Source organism: Onychostoma macrolepis, chromosome 18, assembly GCF_012432095.1.
Source record: "Onychostoma macrolepis isolate SWU-2019 chromosome 18, ASM1243209v1, whole genome shotgun sequence".
NCBI lineage: Eukaryota > Metazoa > Chordata > Actinopteri > Cypriniformes > Cyprinidae > Onychostoma > Onychostoma macrolepis.
Window position 1 is genome coordinate 27,141,546 of NC_081172.1, and position 14,825 is coordinate 27,156,370.

Sequence of the window (14,825 nt, forward strand, 5' to 3'; positions counted from 1 at the left end):
GTGCTCTTACATAATATATAAACATCTATATGTGTACAGCATGGCAGAATAAAGCTCACAGGTCAACAAGAAACACCTTGACTTCAAAGAGTGAAATAAATACATTACAGAAAGAGTGGAAACATTTCACGAACATTGCAGTAACATATGACATGCTGTATGTGCTTTACATGTCAAAGTCTGACTGAAACTGCTTTTAAAATCTGCTCTTTGTGGGCAGATAAAATGGAAAAATAACATAATAATACCTTAAATACCTCATATAATAAAAAGTGAAAATAAATCATGAAATTGTTGGAAGCCCAGTGCTCTTCAATTAAAGGAAGCCAAACCAAAGGGCACTACAAACATACAAAATCACTTTACCCTCATGTTGTGTTCCGGTCATTTTGACCCAGAGACCCGGTCATTTCCTCTTTTCCTCTTTCTTGAAAATTCTAGTTATTGCATTGTGCTAAAATGTACTGAATTTGCTTACACCAAGTATAACATCTTCCTTTATTTTGTATTTTTATTTATTTATTTAATTGATTGATTGATAATTTTTGTATTTTTTTCTTTTAGTGTTCTTGGTAAAAAAAAATGAGAAGTCTCTTGTTATAATGCCTAGTTCTTTCCTGAAACGCTAGATGGCACAGGCTGATGGGTGCTTAAAGTAACTGATAACATTCACAGTGTTAAACGATTTGGCACAAGCTGATTGGTTCATGTTGTATACGCAGCCAAAAACCTTGCTGCTTTACATTTAAATGGCTGGTTAGCATCCACTTGAGCATTTTGCAGTGCGCTTTCAGAGTTCCTCTGAAACCCTCCACCTTCCCCAGCTCCACCTGTATAGATCTGCTAATTTATAATTTTATATGCTATATGCAGCAGCAGTAGGTCTTAAATACTCACAGCACTGTATAGCCTTATGCACTGGCAGTAGCAAGTTCCTGTACTTGCTTGCAGCTACAGCAGCAATAATTTACAACTACAGCAATAACCAACAGCAGCAGCAATCCAGCAGCAGCAGATCTATAGCTGATCTATTCCGCCAAGACCAAATGCATTAACATTGTCATATACATTACCATGCTAAAATCTTCAGAGAGTTGTCATGATAAAACTATATTATTGCCAAATATTGGATTCAGTTTTGTAAAAACACAAATTAGGTAAAGAATTTGCAGCACAGGGAATTAATAAATAATAATAATAAAAAAAAAAACATAACATAAAATAATGCTTTTTATTTTATTTCTTAACATGAAACGTGACTGGTGCTGGCAAAAAGAGTCACAATAAGCAAATTTTCAAAAATTTGTAATTTTTATTTTCATTAAATACCTTCAAAAGGATATATAAGTTGTTGGAATTGGACAAAAAAATGACTGAGCTATACTGTTTGAAGTCGATTGGATCAGCAATGAAAGTAAATTTTGAGAAAAATCGAGTAAATGTTTCTGAAGGTCCCAAAGCAAAATCACCTAGCAATGTTGCATTATTTCTCCAATTATTTTGTTAATGATCATTACTATATTAACACACACACACACACACATATATTATATATATACACATACACACACACACACACACACACACACACTGTCATGAATCTGGTCTGTGAACTTCCATTCACTCACCACCAGAGGTCACTCACTCACCACAGTTACTTTTGCACTACACTAACTGTTGCACGACACCTCCGGACTACAGTTCCCATCATTCACTGCACTGACGACACGCACACAGCTGATTCCCATTTGCACACGGTACTTAAGCCATGGACTTTCTCTCCCTCACTGCCGAGTATTGTATGCATTTATCGCTGCCCTACAGAGCCCTGTTAGTTTCCCTAGTCTTGCCTTGCCTGTTTCGGATTGTGTTTTCCCCTGCCTGGACTATTGCTTACGTTTTGGATTACCTCTCTTGTCAAGCCCCTTTGGATAATGTTCGCTGTCGTCTGACCCGTTTTAGATTACTCTTTGCATTGCCTATGATATACCTGTCTGCCATTGTTCGACCCTGCCTGTTAAGACCACGTCTCCTGTCAATAAAAGCTTGCACATGGATCCGCACGTCTCACGTCTCGTCAGCCGCGTAACAGAATACTCGGCCGCACAAGGATCCAGTGGCTTTTCATGTGGATATTGGCCAGGTATGGACACTGCAAGACTGTTATTAACCCTCGAGCAGGGTTTGCAATTGCTCGAGGATTATGTACAAGAATACTTAGAGCTCGCATATTTTTCTGATCTGCCGGGCTGTGTGCTAATAGATTTCTTTTGTGAGGGCATTAACCAGCCGCTCAAATCACTATTAACCCTTGAAGGTCCCCGTTTGTCTCTAAGGGATTTTATGAACCTTGCTCTATTGACTGTTGGTTCATCGTTCACTGTGGGTGTCGCGGAGGAACGCGACACCGCACTCAATTGTGTGATCGCAACCGCACAGGAGCACGCTCACAAAATGGCGGTGACAGCGGAGCCCGTTCACAAAATGGCGGCCACAACAACACCCAGTCATGTTCTTTCTGCCAGTCATAAGCCAGGTCAAGTCACAGTAGATCTTAAAGAGCCCAGTCAAGTCACCATTGATTTTCATGAATCCAGTCAAGCTACCGCTGATCGTCACGAGTCAAGCCAAGTCGCAGCTGATCTTCACGAGTCAAGCCAAGTCACAGCTGATCTTCACGTCGCAGCTGTTCGTCCAGAGTCACAGCACGTCACAGCTAGAGTCACAGCACGTCACAGCTGTCCGTCCAGAGTCACAGCACGTCTCCGCTGACCTTCCAGATTCGGGTCACGTCTCCGCTGACACACCCAGATATTCAAGGTCAGTTCCTCGTAATCCTAGTCTGGTATCTAGTGTGAGGGATGCACCGCTGGTGTCTGCATGCGCAGCTGGTATCCCCAAACTCACTCACTCTAGCCCTTATGTCCCTGAACTGAGTCCCCTGTCTGCAGCGCTTCCCATGTTGGGGATCGCTTTGTTGCGTTTGGGCTGCGTACACCACCACAGAACTGCTCAAGGTAGCCGTGTCCAATATGACCTCTCCAGAGGTGGCGGCTGAGGCTACAGAACCTCCTGAGGTAGTAGCGCCCGCTACTGTGTTCCCCGAAGCAATGGAGGCCACTACAGTCTCTCCAGAGGTGGCGGCGCATGCTGCAGAACCTTTTGAAGCAGCGGTGCTTCCTTCAGTTCCCTGCAAGGTGGTGGCGCCCAACAATACACTTACAGCCTGTCATGTAGCGGTCGGAGCCGTGGCTGAGCTCTCCCTGTTTCCTGATGGTACTGCTGTAGAACCTCCAGAGGTGTCAGTGGTATCAGCCTATGAATCCTTGTCCTGCCCTGTCACGGCCATGAAGGCCGTCTGCGAACTTTTGCCCTGTCCTTTCACGGCTAAGGAGACCGTTACTGAACTTTTGCCCTGTCATGTCACGGTTAAGGAGGCCGACACTGAACTCTTGCCCTGTCCTTTCACGGCTAAGGAGGCCGGCACTGAACTTTTGCCTTGTCCTTTCACGGCTAAGGAGGCCGTCACTGAACTTTTGCCCTGTCATGTCACGGCTATGGAGGCCGTCAATGAACTCTCGTCCTGCCCTGTCACAGCTATGGGGGCCATCTCTGAACTCTTGCCCCGTTCTGAACCAGCCATGCTGGCTATGTCACGAATCTGGTCTGTGAACTTCCATTCACTCACCACCAGAGGTCACTCACTCACCACAGTTACTTTTGCACTACACTAACTGTTGCACGACACCTCCGGACTACAGTTCCCATCATTCACTGCACTGACGACACGCACACAGCTGATTCCCATTTGCACACCGTACTTAAGCCATGGACTTTCTCTCCCTCACTGCCGAGTATTGTATGCATTTATCGCTGCCCTACAGAGCCCTGTTAGTTTCCCTAGTCTTGTCTTGCCTTGCCTTGCCTTGCCTGTTTCGGATTGTGTTTTCCCCTGCCTGGACTATTGCTTACGTTTTGGATTACCTCTCTTGTCAAGCCCCTTTGGATAGTGTTCGCTGTCGTCTGACCCACGCCCGTTTTAGATTACTCTTTGCATTGCCTATGATATACCTGTCTGCCATTGTTCGACCCTGCCTGTTAAGACCACGTCTCCTGTCAATAAAAGCTTGCACATGGATCCGCACGTCTCACGTCTCATCATCCGCGTAACACACACACTGTATGTAGATCACAATATTTGTTGTTATAAATAAGAACAGATGCAAAGAAAGAGACAAGTGTATATTTTATTTTTATTTTTTTACATCTAAACAAAAGCACTGAGTAAGAAAAACTAATAATCAACTGCAAAAATCACTTTAGTGTGCTCATTACAAACACATTGATTAGTAAAAATACAAAAGCAGTTCAATCAAGTGCAGCGAGTGAATCCCTCTTTTATTGTTTGATTAACATTAGTATGACAGATGGCCTATATTATGACTTACTGTAATGCACGGATCTAATATAAATGTTACACATCCAATGTTTTTCCCCCAAAATTCCCTAAATGTTCACTTAAGACATAACAGATTATGTTTGCATCAGTGTTCTCTTTATGCAGGTGCTTCGGAAGACAGTCAGTGTGAGAAGCGAGTGGAGAAAAGTTACTCCTTTCAGAAAACGTACAAATAAAGATCATTTTAGATGTTTAATTACTATTTGGAGCATTGGGATCACTAGACAAGGTTTTGATGAACTCATTTTTGTGAAAACCTCAAATTTGACCAAAATCAAAATGTTTCATTTTTTTTTGCCTGTAGCTCAAAATTAGCCAGTATGCATTCTGACTCATTTTGCCAGCACGTCACATGTTAATAATTTAATATTATGGTAAAACACCAACAATTCCTAATGATTTAAATGAAAACAAAGAAAAAAAATGGACCCATTTTATATTGTGTATTATATCATTTAATTAATAATTTAATATAATGTCCATATTTTGTACATATGTTTCCGTACTGTACATATATATTTTTTTTAAATTCATGTAATTACATTTATTTTGATAGTCCATTTTAGACATTCTACTGATTATGGGTAACTTTGCAACTACATGTCAATTACTAGTCAATAGAGTATTAACACACTGTCTGCTTATATATATATATATATATATATATATATATATATTGATAGCCCCTGATAGACTATAAATAATTTAGAAATAACTTTTCAACTTAGTCTACTAACCATAACCTAACAGTTTTTTTTTTCTTTCTCGGACATGTAGACATGAAGACACCTAACGCCAATATCTAATGGCCTGCTTGGCCACCTGACTTCCTTACAAAAAAAAAACAAACAAAAAAACTTATAACTTTGCCCTAGATTCTGGTTTTACTGTGTGATTCATCAGTGCATGTTATTTCATGTCATTTATTCATTTCTAGACTGAACTGTCTTGTCTCAGATCTGAAACAACAAATGTAAATGATTTAACAAGGCTGCTAACACATATGCTGGCTCTGAAATTATTGTGAAGCTTTTGCATTTTTATCCATCATTACAATGTGTAACCATGAAAATTGACATCAATAGACATGCACAGACATGCATAATCCCAGACATTCAACACTGCTGCCAGTATCGCTATGAAGTGCAGCATACTCTGTAGAACGCAGTCTGGATTTCCCTTTCATTGTGATTTTGTGAACAGCTTGTGTTTGGCCACTATGTTCCATCACTTGGTCACACAGCATTTTTGGACATTAACTCGTAGTCTGCCATTCTTTTGATTCCCCAAAACACTTTAGCTTTCTCTCTTCATTTGTGCACAGTCAGATGCTCCTGCATGAATTCAGTCATCCTGCAGAAGATAAGCTTGCCAACCTTTCAATCGTACTGGTTAACACTCCCCACCACAGAGAAGCTGTTAATCTGTCGCATTTCATGCGCTGCATGGGTTTGAGAGAGCTCTGAAAAGCAAGTGGGCTGTGTGTTAGTGGTGTTTCTGTGTTTTCGAATGAATCTTTTAAAATAATTAATTCTTCTTATTCACTTTTGTGCAGAGACTGCTAGTGTTTGTTCATTGAAGTCCTTCATTTGTGAAGAGCTTGACTGCTGCGATTACTTTTTTCTTGCCTTCAAAGTCTCACTGCAGCACGATCCACTGATAAAATGTGTTCAAGCTCAAAAATATCTGAACTAACTAAATTAACATTTCTCTGTTCTTAGAAAATACTCTTAGTTACGTGCAAAATAAATATAAGAGCAAGGCAAAATATAAACACATCTAAAATATGAGCATGGAATTACATTCAAATGTGTGTGTATTTACAGAACCTGGCTTAATCTAAATGTTACTCCCTTATTTGGATAAAAATAATTATATTTACTGTTTTTTTATATTGCTGTAATTTTTATTTACTGTGATTAATCAGCTGGGGAAAGTATGATATCTGTTTTTTTTTTGTTTTGTTTTGTTTTTAAACTGATGATGTATGATACTGTATGATTTCATTTGAAACAATTTTCACTCCAAATTGCTAGTAATTAACTGCTAGCAAATAATTACAAAGAAACAGGAAGTAATGTTAAATTAAATGTGAAACTTTGAATTAGGAAAACTGAAACAGTACTTTTTTCTTCTCCTCTCTTTACTTGTATGCCATTTTTAAATTTCATATAATGAATAAAAAAAAATAATAATAATAATTTAAAAAAACATATACATATATATATATATATATATATATATATATATATATATATATATATATATTAACCTAATTTGAATAAATAAATACATAAACAAAACCATACATTTTTATTTGATTTAATTTAGTTAAATATGTATCTCTTTACTTTTTAAGTCGTTAAAGGGATTTTTTTTTTTCTTTCTCTCTTTTGAAAACAAAAGAAGGTTTTGAAGAATGTGGGTAACCAAACCCATTGATCTCCACAGTATTTTTAAATGATGACAGTATTTCCATTTTTGGGTAAACTATCCCTTTAAGTTCAGCACACATTTTCATTGAATTGAATGTTTTCATTCCTATTAGTGTTTAGTAGAAACTTTCAGCCAATTAATCAGTTATTGGCTATTCTCTACCTTAGTATCATCATCCGCTAAATCCAATATCGGTCAACTGCCATTTCAGTCCATTTGTGATCAGCAAGGATTTCTTGCACTGCTCCACAGCAGCAAAAGCACAAAGAGCCTTCAACAGGCACAACACCTGTGTTTAAAGCTCAAACCTACAGGGGGCTGCTCACAATGAAAGAGAATGAGATCAAAGTTTCTTTTTTTTCCCCATGAAAAACGAAAGCATCTGCTGAGAAAAGACAAGACACCTCTCTGGGACTGCAGAAAAGGAAAAAATAAGGTTTAAGGTTTAAGAGAGAGCAATTCAATAGTTTATATCTTATTTATGTGAAGCTGGCGTCTGGCAGGCCAGGCCGTTGGAATGCAGCAAATGTCTGTTGCTTCTCCCTGGCTCCAGGCAGGAAAGAAGGATTGGTATGAGCTGTGTAATGTATGGCCTTGGAAAGGTGATCTCCTCCAACAAACTGTCACGAGAGAGCCAGGATGGAGAGGCTGGGAATCCCATTGTAACAGCGCAGATTATTGATTTATCAGGCACTGTCACTGCCGCCTACTTGTTCTCCATATCAGCGCGTTATCCCTGGCCCTCGTCAATTCACTCTAGACATATGAATTATAACTAATCAATGCTCTCCGCTGTAGTCTAAATGGGAAAATAGATTTTCTTTTGTTGTTTCTACATGGTCAAAGGAAAAGATGTGATAAATGACACATCTTTAGACAGCTAGGGTCATGAAACATGAGAGCGGGGCGACATGTAACAAGTTTCCTTTCTCGTTTTATTTCTTTCTTCGCTTGCTAATGTAACAGCGGCGGTAAATTATGAGGGCAGCCGGTCCTGCTAAAATTGGCATCATTTACAGGACTGTCAAAAACTAAGCAATGGATTCTCATGATGAGCATCATAAAAAAACCCATGTAAAAATAATGGATCCAGGTTAGGATAGAAAAGATAAAAATCTGTCGACTGGGTTTCTTTCTTCTTTTCCAAGAGCTCATCTCGTATTTTCCTGACCCTTCATCTTGGATGGTAAAATGAGACCTTTGTAAGGTAAATCGATATTCATCCGTTCTCAACTATAAGGGAGGATGGGAGATAAGATAAGAATCTGCAAGAACCGATGCTCTCATTTCAATAATGGTGTGTCAGTCAAGACAATACATGACCTTTTTAAGGGGTATTTACACTTCATACATTGTGATTAAGCAAACTCATGTCTGATTGGATGCTCATACAATTTACACATGGACACAGGAAAAAAAAAAAAAAAAGTTTTCATTTATTGTCCTAATATAATTTTTCCCCCTTTCAATTTACCAATACATATATACATACATGCATTTCATATATGTGGTTGTACCATATCAACTATGCCTATGTTTCAAATGGCTGGCAATCTCGTGGACCTGTGATGGCACATGACATCACATGTCTGAGAAATCCATGAGACCATGTGTTCCAATTGACCTATCGGTAAGCCCCTCCCCTCGAACGCAGACTAGCCAATGGCAGTCGAGTATCAGCTGCACGGGGAGCGGAACTCGGACATCTTTAGGTTTCAGCGCCATAGAGAAACATTGGAAGATCCGAAGCTCGCACTGGTTTTATGGGGTTTATGCTTCAAAAATGGAAAAACGATGCGCTTGGGGTACTTGTAACACTGATTCCAGGTATCCTGAGAGGATGGGCAACATAATTTATTTTGTAACATTTCCTGAATCCAAACAAAACAGAGCAAAATGTCCCTAAGTATTCACCCCAATACAAATGAAGACAAAAACGTTCATTTTCTGATTGTCATACACTCATTAAGTTACAGTTTTCATCTGCTCAAGCAGAACGTTAATGTTATCTTGTGCTTTAGCAAGGTATCTCTGGCTAAAACTAGCTAACATTAAAGTTAGTGAGTCCATGCTAACGTAAAAACCTAAATAGCGAACTGTTCTCGCGTCTTGTACAGTGTACGTCAAAAACACATAAACGAAGGTCTACATTTCAGTGCCTCTCCATATTGAACTGGTTAAATGTACATTAATTTAATCGTACCCTGCGATATATGAACAGTGTTGATCCTGCATGTTGTCATCCGCGATCGTGATGAGACTTCTCCCGCTTACATTGTGATCTATAAACCCTCGCTTCCAGTTACCCACCGTATTTATTTTTAAATATTTTATAAATCTCTCCATGGAATATTTAATTCCCGTTTGGTGACCTTCTGTGTCCAAAATTGTGCAAAAGCATCGTGGGACAAGGTTTTTACACTGCAGCTGTCATTGAAAGACAGTGAGCAACTCCGTTTGTTTGTCCGAGGGAGCAACAGTAACTAAGGGGACGGGGCTTACCGATAGGTCAATTGTGATTTTACACTAGGTTTCAGAAGGTTACTCACATGCACCCAGCCGCTATGCACCCTTAATGCATCAGGGCCTTTAAATTGGAAGCCACTTTTAGTCACCTTCTAGTTCAGAGAATCCAGTTCCTGATGGCCCTATTTTCTGTGGTCAAACAGAGTAGAGTTCTGAACAGAACCACCCTATGTACATATCCACAGGCTTGCTCTTTTAAGCCATGATACCTGAGTCACATCCTCCCACGTTGGAGGGGTCTGCTGAAAGAGGACTGGATCTCAGAAGGGAGTGAGATCAGAGACACTCCCTCTGCCTGCAGTCTTCAAAGCGTGGCCTGGTAACTAGCTTGAACCAGGGAGTTCTGCTTCTCAAAACAAAGAGACAGAAAAAAAACCCAACAGGGAATGCTTCTGGGGCACAACACACAAACTGTGAAAGGAATACAGACTAGTGGTTTTCTTTCTCTTCCACTTTTTCATATAAAAATACATTTCTGAATCTCCAGGGGAGCCGTGGATACTCTGTGCAAACCAACTGGTTTCCCTGGCAAGAGTTGTGAGAGGTATCTTAGCAGGGGAGGGCTGTGACACATCCGTGGCCGGGCTGAAAGACTAGGCCCCTCTCCAAACGGCCGAATTGACCATCTCTGGGAAACTCATGCCTGGCTTCCTCAATCAAAGACAGCAAACAAAGAAATCTGAGCTAAATGTTCCCCTACCGCTGGACAGCCAGAAGAGCTGTTTGCATTTCATGAACCGAGACCTCGACCAATGCACTCCACACAGGGAATCATTGCCTTTAATCATTTTGAAATTGCACAGCAGTAACTGCCAGCAGAAATCAGCTCTTGCAGCTTTTAAGAGCACTTTAGATAGCTCTGTTCTTGAATGACCAGCTAGATTTGTGAAAGTCTGAAGGTTCAGAGTGAATCCTGATCTGTTCAGTATTACTATTTGGAGGTACTGATGCAATCTGATTATAAAACAGTCAAGTTTTTCCCAAGTCTCAATGTTGTTCATCACAAATAAAAGTGTTATTAGTGTTAATTTGCACAATTTGTCAGTTACTCAAATATGCCATTGTTTCGCTTTTTCAGGTGATGTCATCAAGCCTCAACAAATGCCAACTCTGATCCAATCAACTGTGGAAAATCAAGTCAAACCTTACATTTTACTCACTGAATATCTTGTTTGACTCACAAATACAATGTGGACGAAAAACAGGTTGCAAATAGTGTTTCATGTTGGCTTTGGTGCCAAGGTGTTGAAATAATGGTTAATTCATTTTATCGCAACCTGGTTGCGCATGTCAGGCTCATGAGATCGTCCCCTGCCAATAAGAGTGAAAGATCCTTGGGTGTCCAACAGGGTGATGAATGGTGGCCATTTGTTATGTGGAGGCCTGGGAAAAGCTCTGCATCCCGATGTCTGCTGCCAGGAGCTTTCCTTTGTCTCTCCGACAGGCCTTCAGAATGGGCAACAATGATCGGAGCAAGGTTATAGCCAGGCGACGGACAAGGACGACAGAAAAAAAACAAAAAAAACAAAAACAAGAACAGTGTGTTCATGAGGGCTGGCAGCTGATATGGAGACACAAAGTAAAGACCGGATGACTTTACGATCTCGTTCGCAGTGTTCTTTTTTTTTTTTTTTGCAGAGAGAGAACAGAAAATGCAAGGCAGATACCATTCTTCATGTAGGCGAGAGAACACAAGCGAACACCTCTTCAATATTACAGTCTGGGAAGCGGAAAAACAGGCTTCCTAACCACAGCTATAATGCATTTGCTGCTCGTAAGAATGTTACATCACACGTACACTAAATGTTCGTTTTTCTACAGAAAACACCATGGGCAGTGAATAGTGAAGTACACAATCCCGTTGGGTACGCCAATAAGGCTATTATGGCCATCGCTCCTGGGGAAACTGTAAGCAAAACTAACAATGTGTTTTCCAGCAAGCAATTGCGCCTCTAGCTCCACGCTGCATGCTTCCGTGGCTTGTGATGATATTTTGGAGGGAAGCCAAGGGATTACTAGGGAAAGAAATGCCCTTTTTGCTCTTGTTTCGTGAAGCAAAGCATTAAGGGCACTTTTCCATCGATGAAGAAAACTTTCGGGCTAGATTTTAAGGAAAGGATCAAAGCATCATGGGAATAACTTTAATTGCATTTACTTTTAATTAGTAGCATTAGAAGCAGGCAGTTTTAGGGTGAGCATTTGGGTATGCCGTGTGAGAATAATGTCAGTATGAAATAGAAAAATAAAAATAAAAATTTCACTCTAAACCTGGCCAATGCTGAAAAGTTAATAAAATATATGAACCCAAAAATTGTAGCAGGAAAATAAAATAAAATAAAATAAAATACATTCCAAGGCAACTTGATGTACTAAAATAAGTAAAACTGAAAGATATATTTTTTAATAACTAAAACTAATAAACTTGACAAAAACACAAAACAAAATTAGTAAAATGAAACTGAAAAAAAGATAGTTCCTCAATGGTACTAAAATCTTAATTTCAGCATCCAAAATTTGTCAAATTACTCACAGGCAAACTGCAGGAGGGAGTCTCGACTCAGGACGGTGCCGATGCTGTTTTCAGCTCTACACTGGTATCTCCCATAATCAATGGCCTCGCTTGCATTGTGTATTATTAAGGTCCCATCAATCAAACTGTAGCGGAAATCTGCTTCTGCATCCACAACGGTTCCGTTGATCAGCCAACTGCAAAATCAATTAATCAATTAGAAAATATAGAAAAAAAAATAAAATAATAATAATATAATAAATCAGCTGCTATTGTTCAATTCTGATGTATAAACAATTAAATAAAGTTTTCTACACTGAGGGGACTAATTGAAGACCACTTATTTCCTAATGAAGGTAACATTTACCTTTACAATTTATATCGTAAGCATTGGTCATTAGGTTAAATTGAAAAAAATAGAATTAATTTCAGAATGTCTTAGTTTTGGATTGTCTCCAGTTTGGTCTTAGATGTGTATTTTTTTAGGTTTTGATTGAATGTAGTCATCACATTATAACTACTAAATAGCTTGTTGGCATACAACCTTATGCGTGTTTATATCTTAGACAGGAATATCGATCTAAATTACGACCCAGAACTCAAAACCCCATCAGCGATCATTCAACCTCGCTAACACTCATACTTATTGATGCTTATAGACGTTCAGTGGATCCTCCAGGCAGAAACAGATACACTGGATACAACAGATACAACTTCTGTGAGACTGTAGCTCATCCACTGAATGACAGGATAGTACAATTTAGTGAGTAACATGATGATTCTAGAACATTATATCAATACTGATTAGGAATCCACAGAGAGAAGTCCAACATCTGCGTCATTAGCATTAGTCTAACAGAAATGCCACTCAGGCAGGATAATAAGGATTCACAGTAAAGCTCCAGAGAAATTAAATGTCATTTATTATCCATTTAATGAAATCTTATCCATGTTAATGAAATGAGTAAACCGTACCTGTAGGTCGGAACAGGGTTTCCTCTGGCTTCACAATTCATTATCACTTTCTTATCATCCAAATCCAGGGAGAAGATTGCATCATCTGGCTCCTGAATGAACACTGGACCGAACTCTTCGCTCTCTGGGGTCAGATGTAAAAAGAAAGGCAAAAACAGGGTTTACAAAGCTGAAACTTGTTATGATATAACCCTAAAGTCTATGGGTCATTCTTATACCCTAGGGGGCATATGTTCTGTTTGAGATTATTTGATTTTTTTTAATTATTTGGTTATTTATTTTTATTTTTTTTGTGATAATATTCTGTATTGTGGTAGCATTGTATATGTGTACTAAATAAATAAATAAATGCAATCTTTATTAAAACATTACTTATTCATACAAAAGAAAACATTTGATTTGACATTGTATGCAATGCAAGGACAAGATATGTGTGTAGTCTAGGTTAGTAACTGAAGGTTGTGGGTTCAAACACTGCAAGGGGTGATGCACGAGCTATCACTACTGTACCCTTGAGAAAGACACTTACACTGCCTTCAAGTCCTCCTGGGAAGTTCCAACTTATGAGTTCAGAAATCTTATTAACTCAATATAAAATTGCAGCCGTATAATCATAACAACTTGCTGGGCAACTTCATATTTCTTTCTCTCTTTTTTCCCGACAAAGACAGAGGGCTTGTTTTAGAGCTCGTACAACAACACAAAGAAGGGAAAAAGTGAGTAATTAAGGGTGTAGCTGATGCTTTAATCTGTGTATTTTATCATTGTTGTGCTGCAAAAAAATGATGGGAAAGTAGTCTTTTCGCACAAGCCTGCTGCCTCATAAAGAAAGCCAAATGAGTTATATATTCTGCAAACCATGTTATTCCTAAATTATACAAACAGAAAACACACACAAACTAAACTGTGCCATCAACAATGACAATTACAGCAACAGATCAATTTGCTTCCACCACAAATTTTGGTAACACTTTATTTCGATAGTCCACTTTAGACATTCTACGAACAGTCAGTAACTTTGCAACTACATGCCAACTAGCAGTCATTTGAGTATTACTAGACTGTCTGCTTAATATCTTCTAACATTTTATTTTGATGGGTCCACAACATACAACATTCAGACTATGAGAAACTTTGCAAGTATATGTCAACTCATTCTACTAACCCTAAACCAACCCTACTGACAATTAGTAGACATGTAGTTGCAAATTAATGAGAATTAGTTGACATGTAGCTGACATGTAGTTACAAAGTTACTTATAGTTATTAGAATGTCTAAAGTGGACTATCGAAATAAAGTGTGACCCAAAATTTTAATTGACATACGCCCAACTCTGAAAATCTGGGCTCAAAGAAAATCCTTGCCTTCCACTGGAAATAATGCCATAATGTAATTTTGTACTACTTACCCATGTAAGGAAATTAATTTGGATGCATGGTCCAAATATAGGCTATCTACGTATGTCAGATACAAAATGGTGTTTTTACAATTCAAAGCAGTTTAAACTCATTCGACCAGTCCAGCTGGATCTACAGAGCAGACGGTCCACATTAGGAATCCTGTTAACTGTCTCATATATTCAGCCCCCAGGGTGAATTCAATAACATATCTCAGTAGAATTACTACTGAGTAAAGTCCTTCCAATTAGAAACACTCAGGAGATCTGCTCCTTCAGTGCTCAGGGAGTTTATGCTGAACAATGGGACCAATCCCAAATCTCAGGTTGTTTCACAAACATATTAACATTTTTTTGGGGGGACACGTAATATGGTAATACTGTGGTTTTTAGATATATATCATGCTAATACAATTTTTGGGACATGTACCATATTAATACTAATACTATTTTTGCTATTTTTCTGGACATTTACCACGCTAACATCATGTTTTTTGGATACCCAGAGTAACAGACCTAGTAT

The 14,825-nt window shown here is 38.9% G+C and overlaps 1 protein-coding gene across 4 annotated transcripts in view; it reads right to left on the reverse strand.

The window, feature by feature from the left end:
- Positions 1 to 14,825, reverse strand: part of cntn5 (contactin 5) — a 382,381-nt gene that overhangs the window by 127,536 nt on the left and 240,020 nt on the right. For all 4 annotated transcript variants that reach the window (XM_058751508.1, XM_058751507.1, XM_058751506.1 and 1 more), the window contains 2 exons: positions 12,906 to 13,029; positions 11,952 to 12,127 (listed from right to left, as the gene is read on the reverse strand). In XM_058751508.1, coding sequence (XP_058607491.1) covers positions 11,952 to 12,127; positions 12,906 to 13,029 — 300 coding nt within the window. The remainder of the gene's footprint in view (positions 1 to 11,951; positions 12,128 to 12,905; positions 13,030 to 14,825) is intronic.